General features: G+C 33.7%; 1 protein-coding gene across 5 annotated transcripts in view; it reads right to left on the minus strand.

Moving 5' to 3' along the window:
* The window catches only part of LOC135127835 (puratrophin-1-like), a 529,067-nt gene that overhangs the window by 313,933 nt on the left and 194,287 nt on the right, over positions 1–20,847 (minus strand). Inside the window, exon 1 of one of the 5 annotated variants that reach the window (XM_064054477.1) lies at positions 4,988–5,091. The exons of the other annotated variants lie outside the window; for them this stretch is intronic. Within the exon in view, the coding sequence (XP_063910547.1) occupies positions 4,988–5,008 (21 nt within the window). The 5' untranslated portion in view covers positions 5,009–5,091. Of the gene's footprint in view, positions 1–4,987; positions 5,092–20,847 lie in introns of those variants that run through there. 5 annotated transcript variants of the gene reach the window in all.

The following is a 20,847-nucleotide window of genomic DNA, read 5'->3' on the forward strand; positions in this document are numbered from 1 at the left end:
TTTTTAACCATTTTAAGAATCTAAAAAACTCTCGTATTTTAATGGACGATTTTGGAAACGTAGTAGGAGTTATCGAGGAAATGAGGCCGAAGGTAACTTCTGGAAGTCGAAATGTACAAGAAACTCTTTTTTCTTTAATTAAGTTTCGAAGGTGGTCCAAAAATTACAAAATTTTCATATTGAAAAATTTTGGTTTTGAAAAAGATATCTAAAAATCCACAAAAAAAACTGAGAAGTAGATTTCGATGTGCTGATTGGCCAAACATTTAGGTTTTTGTGGCCGCTGGGCAAGATTTTAGAAATATTGCGTTTAAGTGGCAGTTTAAAAAAAATAATAACTTTTCAATGAGCGATTCTGCAAAGATGATCGGAGTAATCAAGTAAATGAGGCCAAAAGTAATTTGGAGTTCGAAATGTAGAAGAAAATTTTCATAATTTCATAATTTTGGTTTTAAAAATTTGTCTACAATCCTCAAAAAATTCTTCTACAATTTATTTTAATTTATCCATCATCATTCTTAACGAGGATAATCAGACAAATTTTGGTTAGCGTTCTAGAATCTGCAAGATATTTCCAAAATACGTACGAAATTTGAAAACAATCTATCCAGTAGGACAGCGTTGTCGATGTAATTATTTTACACTATCATTACACCAACCGAAATTTCTTAATTTTATCAGAAAAAAGCTCGCAAATTTGTCCCTCATTTGTTAGTTAATAAAGTAGTTTTTTCCGATTTTCCCATACCGGTCCGCCCCGCGGCGCATTTTTGTGTCGTATTAAGATAAAAACCAGCGGAAGCCCAAAAAAACAAACACGAATTTCATGAAAACATTAATTATCTAATAGCCGCCACTTAAGATTTATGAACTGTTGAAATGTCGCTAATCGCTTAATAACATTAATGTTTTCTTTAACGAATGAGATGTGTTGTAATTTATAATTCGATAAATATTGTGTATGCGGCGAGTGTAAAACGATCAACGAGCAAAAATGCTAATTGCATAAACGCAGAAAGCCGCGTTACGTTTTCTAATGTTTCTCACTTCCAATCATAATTGTATAATTTGTTTCCCCTCGAGGAGTACACCTCCCCATCATGCAACATTATAATAAGAAAGTTCGCGTAATGATATGTACGAGTTCCAAGTGACTTCAAGAGCATTTACTATCGAGAACTCACGCACGATTCCATTGGCGGAAGTTTGCGGTTTCCGTTATTATTGTGTTCACTTTTGCGAGTTGCGCGTAGGGGAAGCCCAGGGCGATGAAAAAATTCTGTCTGACATTGTTTCAGTGGAAATGTTTTATCTAAGTGTGTCTGGTCTAGTTTTTCACTTGTGGGGACTACAAAAAATTGCACTTGACATTGTTTTGCGAAATTTGTTTTCACATTTTTATAATTGTCTTATTATTATTTTTTTTTGTTAAATAGATATTTGTAAGATTATTTTGATGTAACTCAAGGTTCTAACTTAGGCCCTATGTTTGTCCTTTTTCGTCACACCAATTTACCAGTTGTTTTTTCTTGTTCTTAGTGTTTTTGACATTTTTTGCCGGAAATATAACACTCCTTTTTTGTTTTTTTTTTGTTTTTTCTTTTAATATGATCACCACCTCTCGTTTTACTTTGCACAAAATAATCAATGCTCTTTGTCGGCATTCACTTCTTTATAATTTCTCACATCCGCTGCGTCTTTCGCATGTTTACTTTCAATTAAAATACGGTATATTTTCTTATTTATCGATCTGTGTGGCGCCACACGTTTTTTTATGTAAATCCTTGCGACTGAATGCAAATCGTGTTTCGGAAGCTTGTTCACGCTTTTTAATTTTTTTTTAATTCTTCAGAAAATTTGTTCTTAATTTCGGACTCGATTTGCAGAGCTTTCAGTAATTTTTTTATAATTTTTGGAAATTTTTTCAGGCATTCCGTGCTTCAACTGCTTCAGATAGACGATATACAGACAGAAATGGGAGAGGCATCTTTTCATTCTCTAGGGTCAAGTAGCCGTTCCATGGACGGACCTTATTAATAAATTAACTTTTTAAAACTAAAATAAAATCAGCACAAAAAACCACCGTTTGGCACCTTTCAACCTCAGTGAACATATTCTGCAGGACTAATAAACCTGTTATCGCCCAAAGAACAATTTACTGCTGCTTGACCCTACAAGCTCCAACTTTTCGCAGTTTCCTTCGCCGCTTTTTGCCGTAGCCACTCCATTTCCTCCAATTTTCCTCACATCCTTATTTTGTTAACGACAATATACTTGATAATCTGAAATCGATAAACCTCCACGAGACAGGAATTAGGGGTAGAATCCGCAACAACGCGAGGGAATTCCGGCCCTTCATAACCCGATAAGGCTTGAGCATCGATCGCCCTTCGATGACTTTCCATAAATTCCCTCCAAGTCTTGCGATATGCTAATGGACGTGTTTACGTAGCGATTACCGTGTCAAACCCATTAACAATACATCACCTCTCAACTCCAACGTAATATACAGCTGCTGAACCTTTCCCTGAATTAATATTGCAGTAAAACCAGACTGTGTAATTGAATCGTCCACCAGTTTTATCGGTTTTTGTCTCCAACCAGTGACATCCCCAGCTCCCACCGATCGAGAATCCTGCAGGAAATAAGGTGAACCGTGGAAGAACGGTCGATGGAACATTATCAAAACTTCCATCAACCCTTGGGCTAGTGTTAACCTTGGACTTTGATTATGTATTCCATGCAAGGCTTCATGAGTATTATTAGAGAGTGGAAACGATCGGTCTTCTACGACTTGTAAATTTCCACGGTGTGCTTTTCGGTATTGAAAGCGTGCGACCCCATCGGGCCGATTTTCGCAAGTCGGGAAACGTAATCTAGCTAAAAGCACACGTGGAAATATGAAAGATGGAAGGGCTACGATGGCGAAGGGGAGGGCAGTGGCGTATCTAAAGCGGGGATTTGCATACAATAATTATTATGCTGCAGCGATATTTGGAAACATGCAGGTGTTCCGCTCACAAGAAACATGCAACGGCATACTTAAACCCGCATTATCGTTTCAGAGATATTCAGGTTTCTCCATTTTTTCAGCGACGCACTCTTGTGCTGAATTCACAAAGCAACGGAAACTTTATTTCTAACTTTTTTGAAAAGGTTTGTTGCACAAATCCAATCATCTCGATTTCCACCTTCTCCGCTGGAAGCCCTCCGTTCTCACCTGGAGGTGTCTTGGAAAGTGTACCATTTCCCAAATTACGATTGGGCAATTGCAGCGAAATAACCATCGAAAAATCACAGGATCCACAAACAAACAATCAAAAATCCACGTGTCGGTTCGAAAGGCTGATTCCACTTTCTTTTTATCTTCCTTCGATCGGCTGGTTGTTAATTTGTTGCCTGCCAAGGTTACAATTAGTCGGACCATTATAATTCCAGCGAGCATTGCTTTTACTCAACTCCGTGTCATGTAATTTTCATAATCACTTCGATGGGCTATTACCTGATTAGATTCATGGGTACGACTGGTCAGAATATTAAATTTTCTCCGAGTGTAATCCGAGATGAGAATCGGATTTTTCAGCTTGGATTTTTTTACATGCGTTTCCGGGTATTTCGACCCCCCGGATCCTTGGTAATTGTTATTTATGACATGCATCCCCTTTAGAATTGAGAATGTGATGCATGGTTGCATTCGTGTTTAGGGATAGGGCCTAATTCGATTCCGGGGAAACCAATATGCAACATATTGGGGTCTAAACGATATGCTTTGGAGTTTTAGCGGAGTTATTTGAGCTTGTATAGTGCGGGATTCGGGAATCGAGAAAAGGGATAATGGATATGTATTTGGTAGGGGAGAGATTGGACAATAAAGCGATAGCAATTTTTTCTGGTTTGGAGCAGTTTTAACTATTATTCATGGAGTAGTTTAGGATATGCCTCGTCATCGAGTATGGGATATAATGCAGGTCTGTGTTGAGCTTAGTTGATATCTAACGGGGAAAAAAGGAAAATTTTGTCGTTAAAACATTCAGTAATTAATTCTTTATTTTGACATGAAACACGAATCTTTACACTTCTATTTAATTAATGCATTAATAATTCTTCATTTGGAAAACCCTGCTTTCAGTTTTTTTTTAAGTTACATCTTTAATTGAGAATGAATCAAGACCATCCAGGTGTGTTTTGGAACAGAAACAGAATTCTGATCACGAGAAAAATGTTCTTCAAAGATCAAGCCAAACGAAATTGCGAAAGCTTCAGCCGGAACAAAAAAAACTTATTAATTTTAAAGGAAAATAGTGAAGATAGTTGCATTCGTTGTTCATTTTAATTAAATTTGCCAATATAAAATGTTTACCCTAAAACTTTAAAGAAGTTTGGAAGTAGCTGAGTTTGAAAACATAAATGTATACTCCAACTCCAAGCTTCGAATATAAAGGGGTATCAATTAACAAAAATCAATAGCTTGTTTTATTACTATAGCAGCCGGCAGCAGATATAAACAGTCCAAGAGACGGAAATTAAACTTCTAATAGTTTCCATAGGCACGCAAGCCAAACGAATTGTTAACTAAACTGCAACAACATTTGCTATTATATAAACGCAGTAAAGGAAACTTACGGAAAACCCTTTCAAATAAAAAAAAAATATAATGGAAACATTATGTGCACTGTATACTGTAGTTTAAAACAATCTCAAACTTCCATTTCCATCCATCCAACTTCCGTCGAATGCTCGCTCAGTCCACACGAAGCAATGCAGCATCAACAATAACAAACTTTGAATCAATAAAAAAGCGTCGCCAGTAACTAGAAACCACCCTATTTATAGTGTAACAAGCCTAGACTAATACACTAGACATGCCATTCCTTCCACTCAATTCCAAAAATAAAAACCCATCGAGAAATATTCATCGAACGTCCGGCCCACCCTCCTCCCGTTATTAAAAGAAAACAACATTAAAAACCAGATGTCATGCATTTACCTTTCTGTTCCTCCTGATCATGATAGGAACGCATCAGCGTAAACAAATCCCACGTGTTTGCAGCGTCCCGACGCCAAATGGCACACTCTCCATTTTAGTTCCGCTCGAACGAACAACGACATTCTACAGGGAACGAGGAAAAAATGTGCACAATTAATTGCATCATCAGTGGCCGCGATCGCCTTTACCGACCATATTGATCTAACACACGTACTTGTGACCGCATTACTCACACTTGTACAAAGGTAGGTCGCTCGATAGTGTTTCAACAATTCCGAATAAATTATACAACCCCCGGGTTCGCATACTTCACGTGACCTAATCCGGACACGTGGTTGAGTAACCTGGCGATGATGGCGTGACGAGCAATGCGTACCACAAGGGACACGTTGGGAGGCATTCGCACTGAAGGGGCGAAGGGCTAAGGAGTAATGGCACATTTGCGAGTTGGGGCGAAATGGGTGGTAGTAGATGAAGTATGTATGTAATAGAAAGTTAAGTGAAGCCAAAAAGTTTGGCTTGTTTTGTATTAGCTTAGCCCTTTTCACTGGAAACATCAGTGACAGTTAATCTGTGTAACATAAAATGAACTCAAATCCATATTCATAGATTCTACTAATGTCATATTGTCAGTAAAGTCATTGTACCGTAGCAACCTATAAGGATAATTTAGAAACTAGGTTCCACGTCGATATATTATCCCTCTGTAGTTATATTTGTGGAGTACTATAGTAACCACCAATCGACAACTCCGCCAAATTTCCTGTTTTTTGAAAATACTAATCCTGCAACCCTTCTATAATAATGCGCTGGAACACCATCCTGTTGAAACCATCAATTATGTACTATTTGCAAATCTTGGTCCGCGACTATCAACACCCTACAGTTTTTGACTCAACCCATCGAAATCTATATCTCACCATTTTTTGTGAATTTTTGGGCAAACTATATTTTTCATCATCCATATGAATTATTTTATCTTTCCCCGGACACCGTCGAAAATTACCAAAAAAATTTCTATTGTTGATATCGACCTCCAGAAGTTTTTTACGGATTTATTTCTTTGAAAATTTCTACTATTCCGCTGTAAGGGAAGGTGACAAATTTTACGATATGTTAAAATTGTCGTATTGCGTTTGCATTAATTTTCCTGATAAATCGATCGTTCATGCGTCAACACGAATTTTTTGTGGATTTTTGGGAAACCAAAGATTCCAATTTTCGTAGATGTCTGTATGAAAATTTTGACCTTTCCGCGGGGGCCTTTGAAAATTAGAAGAAAAATGTATGTTGTTGATTTAGACCCCCAGAAATTTCTTACAGATTCATTTTTTTGGAAATTCCTGCTATTTTTCCAAAGTAGCCAAAACAGAAATTAATATATTTGAAGATACTTACTTATTTTAAAAATTTGACATTAAATCGGAATATTTCGAAAATAAATCGTCTTAGTGAGTTTAGATCAGTTTTCCTGATAGATTCATGCTTCCTGCGTAAACTAAAATTTTTTGATAACCTTTGACCAGCCGGTTTTTCCAAAATCGCCTTAAATAAGGCCTCAACAAAAAATGTCACGATTATTGTGGGATTTTCGATGTTCGCCTGCAAATTTAGTCCGGAACTATAAATGCGATCTGTTTTTGGAATCAAGTACCTATGGATGTTTTAACAACTTCACCAAATATTCAAATTTTCAATATCCACCTGTATATATAATATTTGACCTTTCCCCAGATGCCAACTAAAAGTACCAAAAAAAAATTCTATTATTTATTTTCTTAGGAATTCATTTCTCTGAAAATTCCTGCCATTTTTACAATATCACCAAATCGGACAGTGACATTTTGAGATATTTGAGAAATTTGACTTTAACCCCGAATATTTTGAAAATCGATCTTCGCATTGAATTTGGATTATTTTCCTTGACAGACCCATCGTTCCTATGCAAAAACGTTTCATTTCATAATTTTTGACTACCCAGTTTTTCCTAAATCGCCATAAATAACTCCTTCGCACAAAAATCCCACGATTATTTTAGAATTTTCTAAGTTTAACTGCAATCTGGGTCCGAAACAATCTAGATGGTATATTTTTAGAATCAACTCGTCTAAATCTACTAATCCGCATTTTTTATGGATTTTTAAACAATTTCAACAAAAATTCAAATTTTCAATATACACCTGTATGAAATTTTTTACCTTTCCCCGGATGCCAACGAAAATTGCCAAAAAAAATTCTATTGTTGATTTTGACAGCCAGGAGTTTCTTAGGAATTCATTTCTTTGAAAATTCCTGCTATTTTTCCAACATATCAACAAGTAGGACAGTGACATTTTGAGATATTTGAAAAATTTGACTTTAAAACCGAATATTTTGAAAATCAATCGTCGCATTGAGTGTGGATTATTTTCCATGATAGACCCATCGTTTCTATGCAAACACGAATTTTTTCACAATTTTTGGCCACCCGGTTTTTTCCGAAATCGGCATAAATAAGTCCTTAACAAAAAAATACTACGATTATTCTGGGATTTTCCATGTTTAACTGCAATCTTGGTCCGAAACTATCTACACAGTATATTTTTAGAATCAACTCGCCTAAATTTACTTCTCCGAATTTTTTATGGATTTTTAAACAACTTCACGAAAAATCCAAATTTTCAATATCCACTTGTACGAAATTTTTGACCTTTAAGCCCCGGATGCCATCGAAAATTACCAAAAAATTTTTATTGTTGATTTCGAGCGCCAGAAGTCTCTTAGGACTTCATTTTATTGAAAATTCCCGTCATTTTTCCAATATCACCAAATCGTACAGTGACATTTTGAGATACTTGAAAATTTGGACTTTAACCCCGAATATTTCGAAAATCAATCGTCGCATTGAGTTTGGATTATTTTATCTGATAGACCCATCTTTCCTATACAAACACGAATTTTTTCATAATTTTTAACCACCCGGTTTTACCACAATCGCCATAAAGAAGTCCTTAACAAAAAATACCACGATTATTCTGGGATTTTCCATGTTTAACTACAATCTTGGTCCAAAACTATCTACACGGTATATTTTTAGAATCAATTCGCCTAAATTTACTTCTCAGAATTTTTTATGGATTTTTAAACAACCTCACGAAAAATCCATATTTTCAATATCCACTTGTACGAAATTTTTGACCTTTAAGCCCCGGATGCCATCGAAAATTACCAAAAAATTTCTATTGTTGATTTCGACTGCCAGAAGCCTCTTAGGAATTCATTTCTTTGAAAATTCCTGCCATTTTTCCAGTATGACCAAATCGGACAGTGACATTTTGAGATATTTGAAAATTTTGACTTTAAACCCGAATATTTCGAAAGTAAATCGTCGCATTGAGTTTGGATTATTTTCCCTGATAGACCCATCTTTCCTACGCAAACATGAATTTTTTCATAATTTTTAACCACCCGGTTTTACCACAATCGCCATAAATAAGTCCTTAACAAAAAAATGTCACACTTCTTCTAGGATTTCCTATATTTAACTGCAATCTTAGTCCGAAACCATCCACACGGTGTGTTTTTCGAGTCAACTTGTTTAAATCTTCTCCTAATTTTTTATGGATTTTTAAACAACTTTACAAAAAATTCAAAATTTCAATATCCGCCTGTATGAAATTTTTGACCTTTCCCAGGATGCCAACGAAAATTACCAAAAAAATTCTATTGTTGATTTTGACAGCTAGAAGTTTCTTAGGAATTCATTTCTTTGAAAATTCCTGCCATTTTTCCAATTTCACTAAATCGGACAGTGAGATTTTGAGATATTTGAAAATTTTGACTTTAAACCCGAATATTTCGAAAATCAATCGTCGCATTGAGTTTGGATTATTTTCCCTGAGAAACCCATCTTTCCTACGCAAACACGAATTTTTTCATAATTTTTAACCACCCGGTTTTATCACAATCGCCATAAAGAAGTCCTTAACAAAAAATACCACGATTATTCTGGGATTTTCCATGTTTAACTGGAATCTTAGTCCGAAACTATCTACACGGTATATTTTTAGAATCAACTCGCCTAAATTTACTTCTCTGAATTTTTTATGGATTTTTAAACAACTTTACAAAAAATTCAAATTTTCGATATCCGCCTGTATGAAATTTTTGACCTTTCCCAGGATGCCAACGAAAATTACCAAAAAAAATTCTAATGTTGATTTTGACAGCTAGAAGTTTCTTAGGAATTCATTTCTTTGAAAATTCCTGCCATTTTTCCAATATCATCAAATCGGACAGTGACATTTTGAGATATTTGAAAATTTTGACTTTAAACCCGAATATTTCGAAAGTAAATCGTCGCATTGAGGTTGGATTATTTTCCCTGATAGGCCCATCTTTCCTACGCAAACACGAATTTTTTTGTAATTTTTGACCAGCCGGTTTTACCACAATCGCCCTAAAGAAGTCCTTAACAAAAAATGCCACGATTATTCTGGGATTTTCCATGTTTAACTGCAATCTTGGTCCGAAACCATCTACACGGTATGTTTTTAGAGTCAACTCGTCTAAATCTACTTTTCCGAATTTTTTACGGATTTTTAAACAACTTCACACAAAATTCCAATTTTCAATATCCACCTGTATGAAATTTTTGACCTTTGTCCACATGCCAACGAAAATTACCAAAAAAATTTCTATTATTGATTTCGACCGCCAGAAGTTTCTTAGGAATTTATTTTTTTGAAAATTCCTGCCATTTTTCCAATATCACCAAATCGCACAGTAACATTTTGTAAATTTGAAAAATTTGACTTCAAACCCGAATATTTCGAAAATCAATCGTCACATTGAGTTTGGATAATTTTCCATGATAGACCCATCGTTCCTAGGCAAACACGAACTTTTTCATAATTTTTGACCATCCGATTTTTCCGAAATCGCCATAAACACGGTATGTCGAAATTTTTTACCTTTCCCCGGTTACCGTCGAAAATTACCAAAAAATGTGTATTTTTGACTTCGACCTCCAGAAGTTCCTTACGTATATTCATTTCTTTAAAAATTTCTGCCATTTTTCCAAAATTGCCAAAATGGAAAATCACATATTTTAAAATATTTTAAAAATTTGACTTTTAACCCGAATATTTCGAGACCCAATCAAAAGGGTCTGAAAAACATATCCCACCCGTCAGGAATTCAAAACAAGTTCGTTCAAAACACAATTGAGTATTAGGGCAGGAAATGAGGTGAATGGGCTCTGGAAATAGAAAAACATTACTCTGTTGTAGTAAATATAACGCAAACCAATGAGAGAAATCTGTTGATAAAGCAGTCATTAATATTTTATAGCTTGTATCGATGTAACAAGTAATGAGATTATGTTGAATGGAAAATACGTAAGACTTACGAGCGTTAATGAAACAGTGTTGGAGATCTTCGAACTGATGTACACAAAAGAATAAATAAAAACCGTCCTCAGAGAAGAATTACTACGATTCAGTAATAGAAGTGTTAATTAAATTTCGAAATGCGGATATTAATTCCTCTAAGAACAAAAAAAAAATAGATATCCTATATTTTCAAACCCTTGACGATACGATTGACAGTCGAAATAATCAGATGGTGTTCACATTTAATATCTATATTAATTGTGTTTGTTAAAGTTACATTAGTTTTTGGATTACGTGAACGTGAAGATGTTTTTAAGAGATTGCTGCTCTTGACGATTAGACCGACTTCCTGGAGGAATCGAATACCCACAACATTACCTTTCCTTATATTTACTCTCGAGGTGGGGGATTTCTAGAGGAATCGGAACCAATGACATTTTACTTCCGTCTAGTGGGTACCAAACTTTTTCTCAAAAAATAAAAAGTCTTAACACAAACTCGAAAAAGTAGGGAATTTAGAAATTAATCCCAATAATGTTCCGATTTTCTTTATTTGGAAAAATTATACCCAAATATTACCATTAGTAAAAGAAAAGTAAATTTAATACTCTTAATAATGCCAATTATCCATCATTTATTTATTATTAAACTAAACATTCAGATGTAAATTGTTCTGAAGGAAAGAAATGTAATTTGATACTTCGTAAATATCTCTTGTTAATTATTCCAGTTCATATTCATTACATGGTAGTTAAGAGTAAATGAAAGTTGTCTGTTTGTTCAGTTGTTGTATCTTTAGTGGTTTATAAATGAGATATAACGAGTACGAAAAAAATTTGTTAAGTCATTTACCCACAAATTCCCCGTCTCTAAAGCACAACCAATAACCAGGTCGTAGTTTAACGTTGAAAATTTAATATTTTTGTAATAATTTAATTTTCAATTTAGAAACACAAACAATATCACAAAGTTTGTAAGAATTCCACACTGAAAATTAAAATGAACTGGTAAACTACAGGTAAAAAGATAAGACGTCATCATCTTGTTGAAGGAAATACAATATACCATGACAATTACAAACCGCCATTAAAATTTCGAAAAAACCCTGTTTTAATCTACAGGATGAGCGCGAGCACAACGAATTCCAAAAGCTGTTATTATGTTACCATCATCATTACCATTTCGTAATTGCGTGAATCTAGTATAATCCATCAAACGAAAAATAATGCAGCTGGAAAGGCGCGTTTAGGGTCGATTAAAAGGGGACGGGTAATTAAGGGATATCAATAGCTGGTGAATTATTGCCGGATGAGTAAGTACCGTAAGCACGGCGTCATTAAGAAATCTTCAATTAATTTTAGTATGTTTAAATAGTTTTTTTGTTATTTATGGCATCTCAACAACGTGCGGTATTTATGAAATATATACAGCTCTTACGTGTGCTTCAAGCGTTAATAAAATTTTCATTGACCCATATATCATACGAACACTGCATCTAGTGATAATCAATAACTTTTAATTACGGTTTTTGGAGGCATGGGAAAGTTTTAATTATACTTGTTTAGTTGAAAATATGACCGTTCGTGAACAAATTGACAGGTTGCATAATAATCGCACGAAATGAGGAAAAGTTGGGTAAATTATATGGTTTCTGTGGATTGACACGAGGTGATGCGGTAAAAGAGTGTTTTCGGTTTGGTCGCACGGTAAGTGACACGTTATTGTCTCTCTAAGAACAGCACTAAATCAGTTAGGTTCCACTAAGCACGTCGACGTGTTTCCTTAATTCCTAGAAATGCGTGCCCCCAGAAATAAAATTATAGCTGTCAGTGGTTTGATTCATAATTAGTAATTATAACACACAACGGCGTAAACAATGTCGATTCAAGTTTCTACTGAAAATAAGATGACTTCGGGGTATAGAAACAGCGGCAGCTGATGACGTCAGGTCAGTAGCGATTAAAAACCGAAAGAAAAAATCGTACGAACTATTTAACGCCTTCGCTGATTACTTTAATCTAATAGTAATGTATAATTAAAAGTGGCATAATTAACTTTCATCCGCAGCGGAGTAAGAGTAAAAGGATAAATACAAACTGTCATTTATCTTCGAACGAGAAACATCATTATTCTTGTTTCTGCCAGATTCAGACTTCGGGTTCTAGTGAAACACATCTTTGAACTGCAATTAGCAAAACGGTGGGAAATAAGAGAGTCTGAATATTGTTGTAGTAAACTAATTAAGCTACGAAGTCTGTTCTAGTGTTAAGACGGTTTTGTGCAATTTTAATCCAACTACTTTTTATCTGATTTTAATGATTTACCGTTTGAATTCCAAACACTTGTCTGTCATTCGATATTTTTTATTAAAGGGACGATGAATAACAGTTCTTTGAGTGTCTTTGATATTTCAATATTCGTACGTTTAGATTCGCATTTAACTGAAAAAGGATGACAAAAATTTACATAGAAACAAGATACAAATACTCTTCTAGGCTCGCGCTTGCAAAGTTTGAGAGCGCTTTGCTTTAAAAGCATTTAATATGTAAAAAGATTTCTCAACAATAGACATTAAACTTTATGGTCCCTAATACAGTGGTAACAAAATATTCTAAAAAATATAACATCGATTTAATTAAAAATAGGTTTTAAACTGAGGTTTAATTTAAGAAACTTCGTCGATGTTTCAAGACCTGTGGTTTCTAAAATTAAACAAAGGCAGTACTTGTATGATCGAAAGAATAAAAAGGAATAGATCAAGATTCTTAAATCTACCAGGAAATTTTATAAACAGAGCAGCTTTTTTATGATAAATGGAACTTAATAATCATGTAAGGGTTTTTGAAACTTTTTAATGTATGTACAAGTTCAGAAAAAATAAGATTTTTGGAAAAAAAATAGAAAACTCCTTTGGCATCAAAAAAAAAAAAATAAAAATAAAAAGGATTTGAAATTATCGTCGGCCAGCAGAGCCGAAAAAATTTACAACATTTTTTTCTAAAACTCACAAAATTTGAAATTTTTCACTTTTTGGTTTCAACGTGACAATTATTAATTACTGGCTTGGACTAACGCTATCGATCTATCTAAAGAGTTTAAATGGCATCGGCTACTATAGTACAAACAAATTTTAATGACTTTCTCAAAGGCTGTGCATTCCAGAAATTCCAAAACACTCTAATCTCTTGCGTTTATGAAATTATATACAAAAATTTACATTAACATTATTAATTTGATTAGTAAAGTAAAAAACTTTAAAGAGTTGAAATTATTTGTAGACACTGCTACACGTGTTCCGGTACACAGAGCCGTCTTCAAGAAGAAGAGGAACAGTTTGTCGCGCTTTTGGTGATTCACCCTGTATATTAGATAAAATAGTCATTCAGTTAATACGTATGAAATATATTAAATAAGAGCATATTTTTAATTACAGAGCGTAAACTCAGTGCAAAACAATAGGTCTCCCGTTTCCGTCCGTCCGTCCGTCCGTCCGTCCGTCTGTCTGTCTGTCTGCCGTCTATTCGGATTTTTATTAGACAGACAATCTCCGAAACTACTGAACGACTTGTCAAATTTTATGTGTTCATTACGAATATCTTCTAGATGGTAAAATGCTAATCAAAATTTGGCTAATCATCCCTACCAACGACTTGCTGACGTCACCTCCAAAACTCACGAGTAGTAAATTTTATTTAATTTTATGAAATAAGAAACTCCTGTACATGTAGTTTATGAACCCCTGTTGAGTTTTTATTCTAGACATCCAGATTTTTGAGAAAAAAATTAAAATTGAAAAATTGAAAAACCGTTTAGGCCCCTCTGAAACAATATTTACATAATTTTAAAATTTGTTCTTTAATTTATATTTACCAAATATAAATTTTGGTGATTCCCACAGCATTGTTTGTTTTATCAAATGCAATTCTCATCTAAATGACTCGGATTTAAGGATTGAGAGTAATAGAGAAACAGTAGAAAGTAAAAAATGGTACGTTTCATCACACATTTTTTTTTTTCATCTATTTAAACTATTTTTTACCTGCGTTTTCATCTATTTTAAGGTACTGTATCATTTTTTTAAGCATACAGGCCAGATTTGACGTTGAAGTTTTTTCTTGTTCTTTTCTAAAATAAAAAAAGTCGATTTTTGCCGTGAAATTTTTTTTCATGATTTTTTTTTTTAATTTCACCATATTTTTAAAGTGATTTTTAATGAATATGTGGATTTCTAAAAATTTTGACCATTGTTCCAGCGGATCTACATATATAGAAACCGCTTACTTCGAGATTTTTACAAAAAATTAAAAAAAAAACGCTTCAATTGGGCCTGCTTTCGCAAAAAAAAAATTAGAAAGCATCTTATAATAAAGAAAAAAACAAAATGTGGGGTGAAATGTACTACATATATTTTACTTCCTATTAATTTCCCCAGTTTTTGGTATTATATATACTTAATTTTATAAGATATTTTTAGTGGGTTTGTTGTTTTTTTTTTTTTTCTTTAAAACGTAAACACGTGTTTTTAATTTTATTGAGATTAGAATTTATAATATTTTTAATCACTCCTGCATGTGTGATTCATGAATCCCTGTCGAAATTTCACCCTAAACATCCAGGGGAAAAAACAAAATTGTATAACAAAATTTTGTAATGGAACTTTGAAATTGTACAATCGAATGCTCTGAAAACCTGCAACGTTTTTAAGTTTGTCGTAAAAATGATTAATCGTTTATCAAAATTTATTCGTTCATGGTCTCCTAAAAAATGACGATGTCATTTTATAATTTTACAGAACAAATGTTGTAATTTAAAATCCGTGTTGAGTTTTTTTTTTTGGAAAAAATTCAAAATTGTATTTTACCATTTAACTTTAAAACTGCAAGCGAATGAAGGGAAATATTGAAAATGTTTTAAGGTTATAGGAAAGATGATAAATCGTTCATGAAAATTTGTTCGTTTAAGCCTTGCCAAAAAAATTATGACGTCATCTTAGAATTCTACCAAACAAATGTTTTTTAAATTTTATAAAATAACTTTGAAATTGCAAAAACCGCAGTGAAATCATGCAAACATTTTAAGATAATTTGAAACATGGTAAATCTTTAATCAAAATTTGTCCGTTATCTAGCATTTTTGAGGACTTTATTCAAATTTATGAGCGTTTTTGAAAAAAAAATAGTATGAATTAATCAATTTGTCCTTTTCTCTGCATTGAGAACACAAAATCAACTAAATTTCATTTTCTTTTAACCGCTAAAGCCTGTAATCTGAACGTGCTAATACTCGAATTGCCTACATTTTTTCTCGTTAGTTATCTCCTTTAAATATATTTTATATTTAAAGACCCAGGGGTTGCGGGGATGTTAATTACGCCACTTTATAGAGATTAACAATTATCATCAAACGAAAATCGCAAAATCTGATTTTATAATTTTATAAAGAAGGAAAGTTCTGTCACAATAACTTTTCATAATTTTTTTACTAGCTTTGTTTTTCTTGGTAGCGTCATCAAAATTCTAAAAACAACATCATTTTTTCAAAACGCTGATGTCGCCGACAAAACTGGAAATAATAATAGTAATAATAATAATACCCCAATAACATCTGTATACATATCACAGGCCCCACTTTGTAAATTTAATTACGATGGGCCTCCATGTACTCAATCCAACACTGTCTGAAAGTAACAATTTTTTCTGCTAATACATATTTAATTTTAAATGATTAGCAACCATGTCAACTACATATAAAACAGACAGATGTTTATGGTATTAATCCTTAAAATTATATTCAAATCTTTCCGACCGCAACGCACACTGACCCTCCCCTCAGGTAGTTTGCACGCAACAATCCTGTGGGACTAAGACTAATTTTTTGACCGCAGCGTGCAACTGACCCATGCCCAATTGCAGATACGGTTCAAGGAAATTCTTTCTGAAAGTAGTGTTTAAATTATTAAATAATTACAAAGCTAAAACTTAATACATACTGTAGATCATTTCTAAGATTAGCGCATATAACTTCCTTATGTATGAAACTTTATAAATGAAATAAAATGTGACGTTAATAAAAATTTTATACAAAATTGCCGAAAATTTCGGCATATAGTTAGTAAAATAGTAACAGCTCGACTCAATACAAAAAAAAAATCGAATTCACTTTACATTAAAATTTAAACCTTACTGATTCAAAACAAACTCAAGGGTTACCCTTCACTGAAACAACTCAATCTATTTTGGAATGAAATTCATCATATTTTATTAAAACTTTAATATCTCAGTAAGATGCTAATGATTTAAAACTGCAACAATAATAGTATATTTATTTCGATATAAACAAAACTTGATTGTTTTTCATATTTATCGATCCTTGCCTATGAAAAATTTATTGTACAGCGTATCTGACGGGACAATAAAATTAAAACTAACTTTAGGATAAATACGATTTCTATACTATGGTATAACCAGTAATGAACTTGTCTGTATTACATAATTTATTGCTGTTTTGACGGCGCCTTAAAATTAGAATGTCTTTTTAATATTTTTAAATAGTTGTTCAGTGACCGCAGTAAATTATAGAATAAAGAGACTAAACATTGCATTTAGTGCTCAAAATAACGACAGTAATAATAAAGTAATTACATAATTCATCTACCACCAAGCTTTTGCCAATTGTAAGTAAATTACTGAAATGAAGTGTGCTTAAGTTTTAATCAACTATTAGCTCACCCAACAGTTATTTAGGTAACTGTTTCTCCAGCAAGCAATAATAAATTAAACCTTATCAGAGAAGTCAAACAGCCATAAAACTCGCTTAAATAGCTAGAAACCCATTCAGTACCGAACCTACAACTCAAGATCCTACTTTACGTAAAACCTAATTAAATCAACACCAGCGCTCTAGAATTGACAACCACCAACTTAACCTTACATTTGAAACAGTCGCAACTGCGACATCTCTTTCAATTTTAATTACCATTTCGAAACCCAACCCGATCGACTCCCAATAAAATTTAATTAACTCTGCCCAAAACCGCCCCTTCGACATCAAACCTACACCAATCTCAAAAATCCTCCTTTCCGCCTGCTCCACCACTGATCTAGGCCAAACGAATTGATTCGCTCGCACAGCTCGGTAAACAAATCTAGGCCACTGCAATGCAATCACAACTTAAACAATAAACCCACGAATCAATAAATTCCCGGAAAGCATTCCATCAGTCCAGCAACCCAAACCCACAAATGAGCCCATCACAGCGCACACCACGGTAATTCAACTTTGCACAAACGAAACACGCCCATCGGCCGTCACGCGAGGTGAACCGGTGTGTTGTGCTGGGGTGAACCACCCCGGTCGTCCTCAACGCGTCCCGGTCATGCCACCCTCTGGAGGGCACGGATTTTCCCGGAATTTTCGAGCACTGGAACAGGAACGAGGATCGAGACTCGACGACGGCGGCCGCCGCGACGTTATGAGCAAGCGTCGGAGGCGAACGGAGAGAGAGTCTGCGCCCCCTCAAGGAATTTCCTATGAATGAAGCGGCGTAAACAGAGGAAAAATCGTGGCCTTGGAGGGCGGCGTAGCCCGGGGGAGAGACTTTCGCTTTCCTGCGGGAGGATCAAAGCGATGTTTGAAGGTGGTTGACACTGGAAGAGTGATGAAGAGTTGCTATGTTTCCACAGAAAAAAAAATCTTACAATGCGGTTCTGTCTAAATAAACTTGGAGTCCCCTTTTCAGACTGTTCAGCTTCGTAGATTATTCGATAAATAAATGAAAAAGGAGTAGTCGTTATTCTTACTGAGTGTTAGCGATGGAACACCCTGTATTCGCTGCATTCCCCTACAAGTGTGATTACTATCTAAATCGAGTTCGCTGCAACCCCAATTCTACACATCCACAAGTGGGTTTTCCTAAAATTGAATAAACCTCTTCTTCGTCCTTGCAGTGCACTAGACCTTGCGTATTTTCATTTTCTCCCTTGTTTGTATATGGAAAGCAGGCCGCTGAGAAGCAAGTTTGTACAGATGGGGACAAAATTAATTAAAAGTTGATGAACTTCAACGGCCAGGAGTCGATTTTCAATTTCTCTCTTTGATAAATCTGCATAACGTTATTGGTTAAGGTGGAGGAAAGAATTCGGAAAGAAGAAAACCGATTAGAAGTTTTCTTTTGTGTGTGTGTGAAAGTCGGCCTTTTTTACATAAGAAAATTGGATACTGGTCCGAGTTTTTAAAATACGAAGATTTGTTTGTAATTAATGTAGCGGAAACAATTAAATAAGTTAAATTGGATTCTTTCGAGGTGTTTCCTTTTATAACTTTGTATTTATTATTTGCATAGATTTGAATAAATAACTGGAAAGGGAAATCTAATTAGAACTAATTGAAGTACAACTTTATAGAAACAATGGTGACCTTATTTAAATGCAAAAAAATTAATGTTGCTGGCTAATAAAGTTTTTCTATGTTCGAACCAAAAAAATTGTCACTACAACCGTTTGAGACGCACATACTTAACTTGCACAATTTTGGAACACCACCAACCTTCAAAACTTAACTAAGGACATTTACTTGTAAATTTCGACCTCCAGAAGTTGCTTTCGATCTCATTTATTTGATAACTCTTACCATTTTTCCAGAATCGCCCATTGAAATGTTTAGATTAAAAAACTACATTTCAACCCAATATTTAGGAAATCTTGTCCTGAATCATAAAAATTCTATAATTTTGGAATTAGCGCTTCGACATCTATATCCTAGAAATTTCTGAAAATTTTTAGACAACTTTTTAAAATCCAAAATTTTTCCAGACCCCTCCTTTGTGAAAATGTTGCAATTTTTCGACCACTTTTGAAATTTTATTAGACATGTTCTTGCACATTTCGACTTCCAGAACTTACTTTTTGTCATATTTCTCCAATAATTCCTACCATTATGACAGTTTTTTGGATTTAAAAAAAAATGCATTTCAAATCAAATATTGGGAAAATCTTACCCCAGAATCATAAAAACGCTATATTTTTGGAATTAGCACTTCGAACTCTACAACGTTGAATTTTTTGAAAATTTATGGAGAACTTTTTCAAAACCAAAATTTCTCAATATGAAAATTTCGTAATTTTTTTGCCACCTTCAAATTTAACTAAAAACATTTTTTTGGATTAAAAAAAATGCATTTCAAATCGAATATTTCTAAAATGTTGCCCTGGAAAAATTAAAATGCTGCATTTTTCAAAGCAGCTCTTCGAAATCTATGTTCCACAATTTTTTCAGAATTTTTAGAGAACTTTTTCAAAATCGAAATTTTTCAAAACCTCTGAAAACTGCGAAATGTTTCGACCACCTTCGAAATTTCATTTCTACTCAGACATTTTCTTCTACATTTCGACCTCCATAAGAACTTTCGGCCTCATTTGGTTGATAACTCCTGCTATTTTTCCAGAATTGCTCATTGAAATATGTATGACATTTTTTAGATAAAAAAAAATTGTATTTCAAACCGAATATTTCGAAAATCTTGTCCCGGAATTATAAAAACAGTATATTTTTGGAAGCACTCCAAAATCCATATATCCAGAATTTTTTGATAATTTTTAGACAATTTTTATACAAAGTTTTCCTTGGAGAAAATTTCGGATTTCCCGAAAAATTAATAAGGACATTTCACGTATATTTCCACCACCAGAAGCAACTTTCGGCCTCATTTCGTATGACTCGAACTATTTTTCCAGAATTATTCCCCATTGAAATTTGAGTTTTTTTGGTTTAAAAAAAAATTGCATTTCAAGTTGAATATTTCTAAAATCTTGCCATGGAAAAATAAAAAAGCTGTATTTTTTGAAACAGCAATTCGAGCTCATTGTTTCAGAATTTTTTGAGAATTTTTAGAGAACTTTTTCAAAACCAAAATATTTTAAAACCTCTGAAAATTTTTCGACGACACTTAAAACTTCATTTCCACTCAGAGATTTTATTGTACATTTCGACCTCGATAAGTAATTTTCGGGTTTATTTCGTAGATAAATCCTACTATTTTTCCAGAATCGCCCACTGAAATATTTATGACATTTTTGAATTTAAAAAAAACTGCATTTCAAACCGAATATTTCAAAAATCATGTCCCGAAATTATAAAAACAATATATTTTTAGAATTTTTATAAAATCAAAGTTTTCCTCGAAGGAAATTTCGGATTTTCCGAAAAATTAATAAAGACATTTCATGTATATTTCGACCTCCACAAGTTACTTTCGCTCTTATTTCTTCAATGACTCCTACCATTTTTCCAAAATCGCCCAGTGAAATATGAATTTTTGGATTTTTTAAAAATGTATTTCAAAGCAAATATTTCCAAAATCCCCGGAAAAAAAAACGTCAAATTTTTGGAATCAGCAGATCGAAATCTATATCACAGAATTTTCTGACGATTTTTTGGAAAAATTTTTCAAAGCCAAAATTTGCCAAGCCTTTATGATTTAAAATTTGGATT

Source organism: Zophobas morio, unplaced genomic scaffold (assembly GCF_036711695.1).
Source record: "Zophobas morio isolate AGI-343-1 ecotype UQ-CSIRO unplaced genomic scaffold, CSIRO_AGI_Zmor_V1 ptg000012l, whole genome shotgun sequence".
In the NCBI taxonomy this organism is placed as follows: domain Eukaryota; kingdom Metazoa; phylum Arthropoda; class Insecta; order Coleoptera; family Tenebrionidae; genus Zophobas; species Zophobas morio.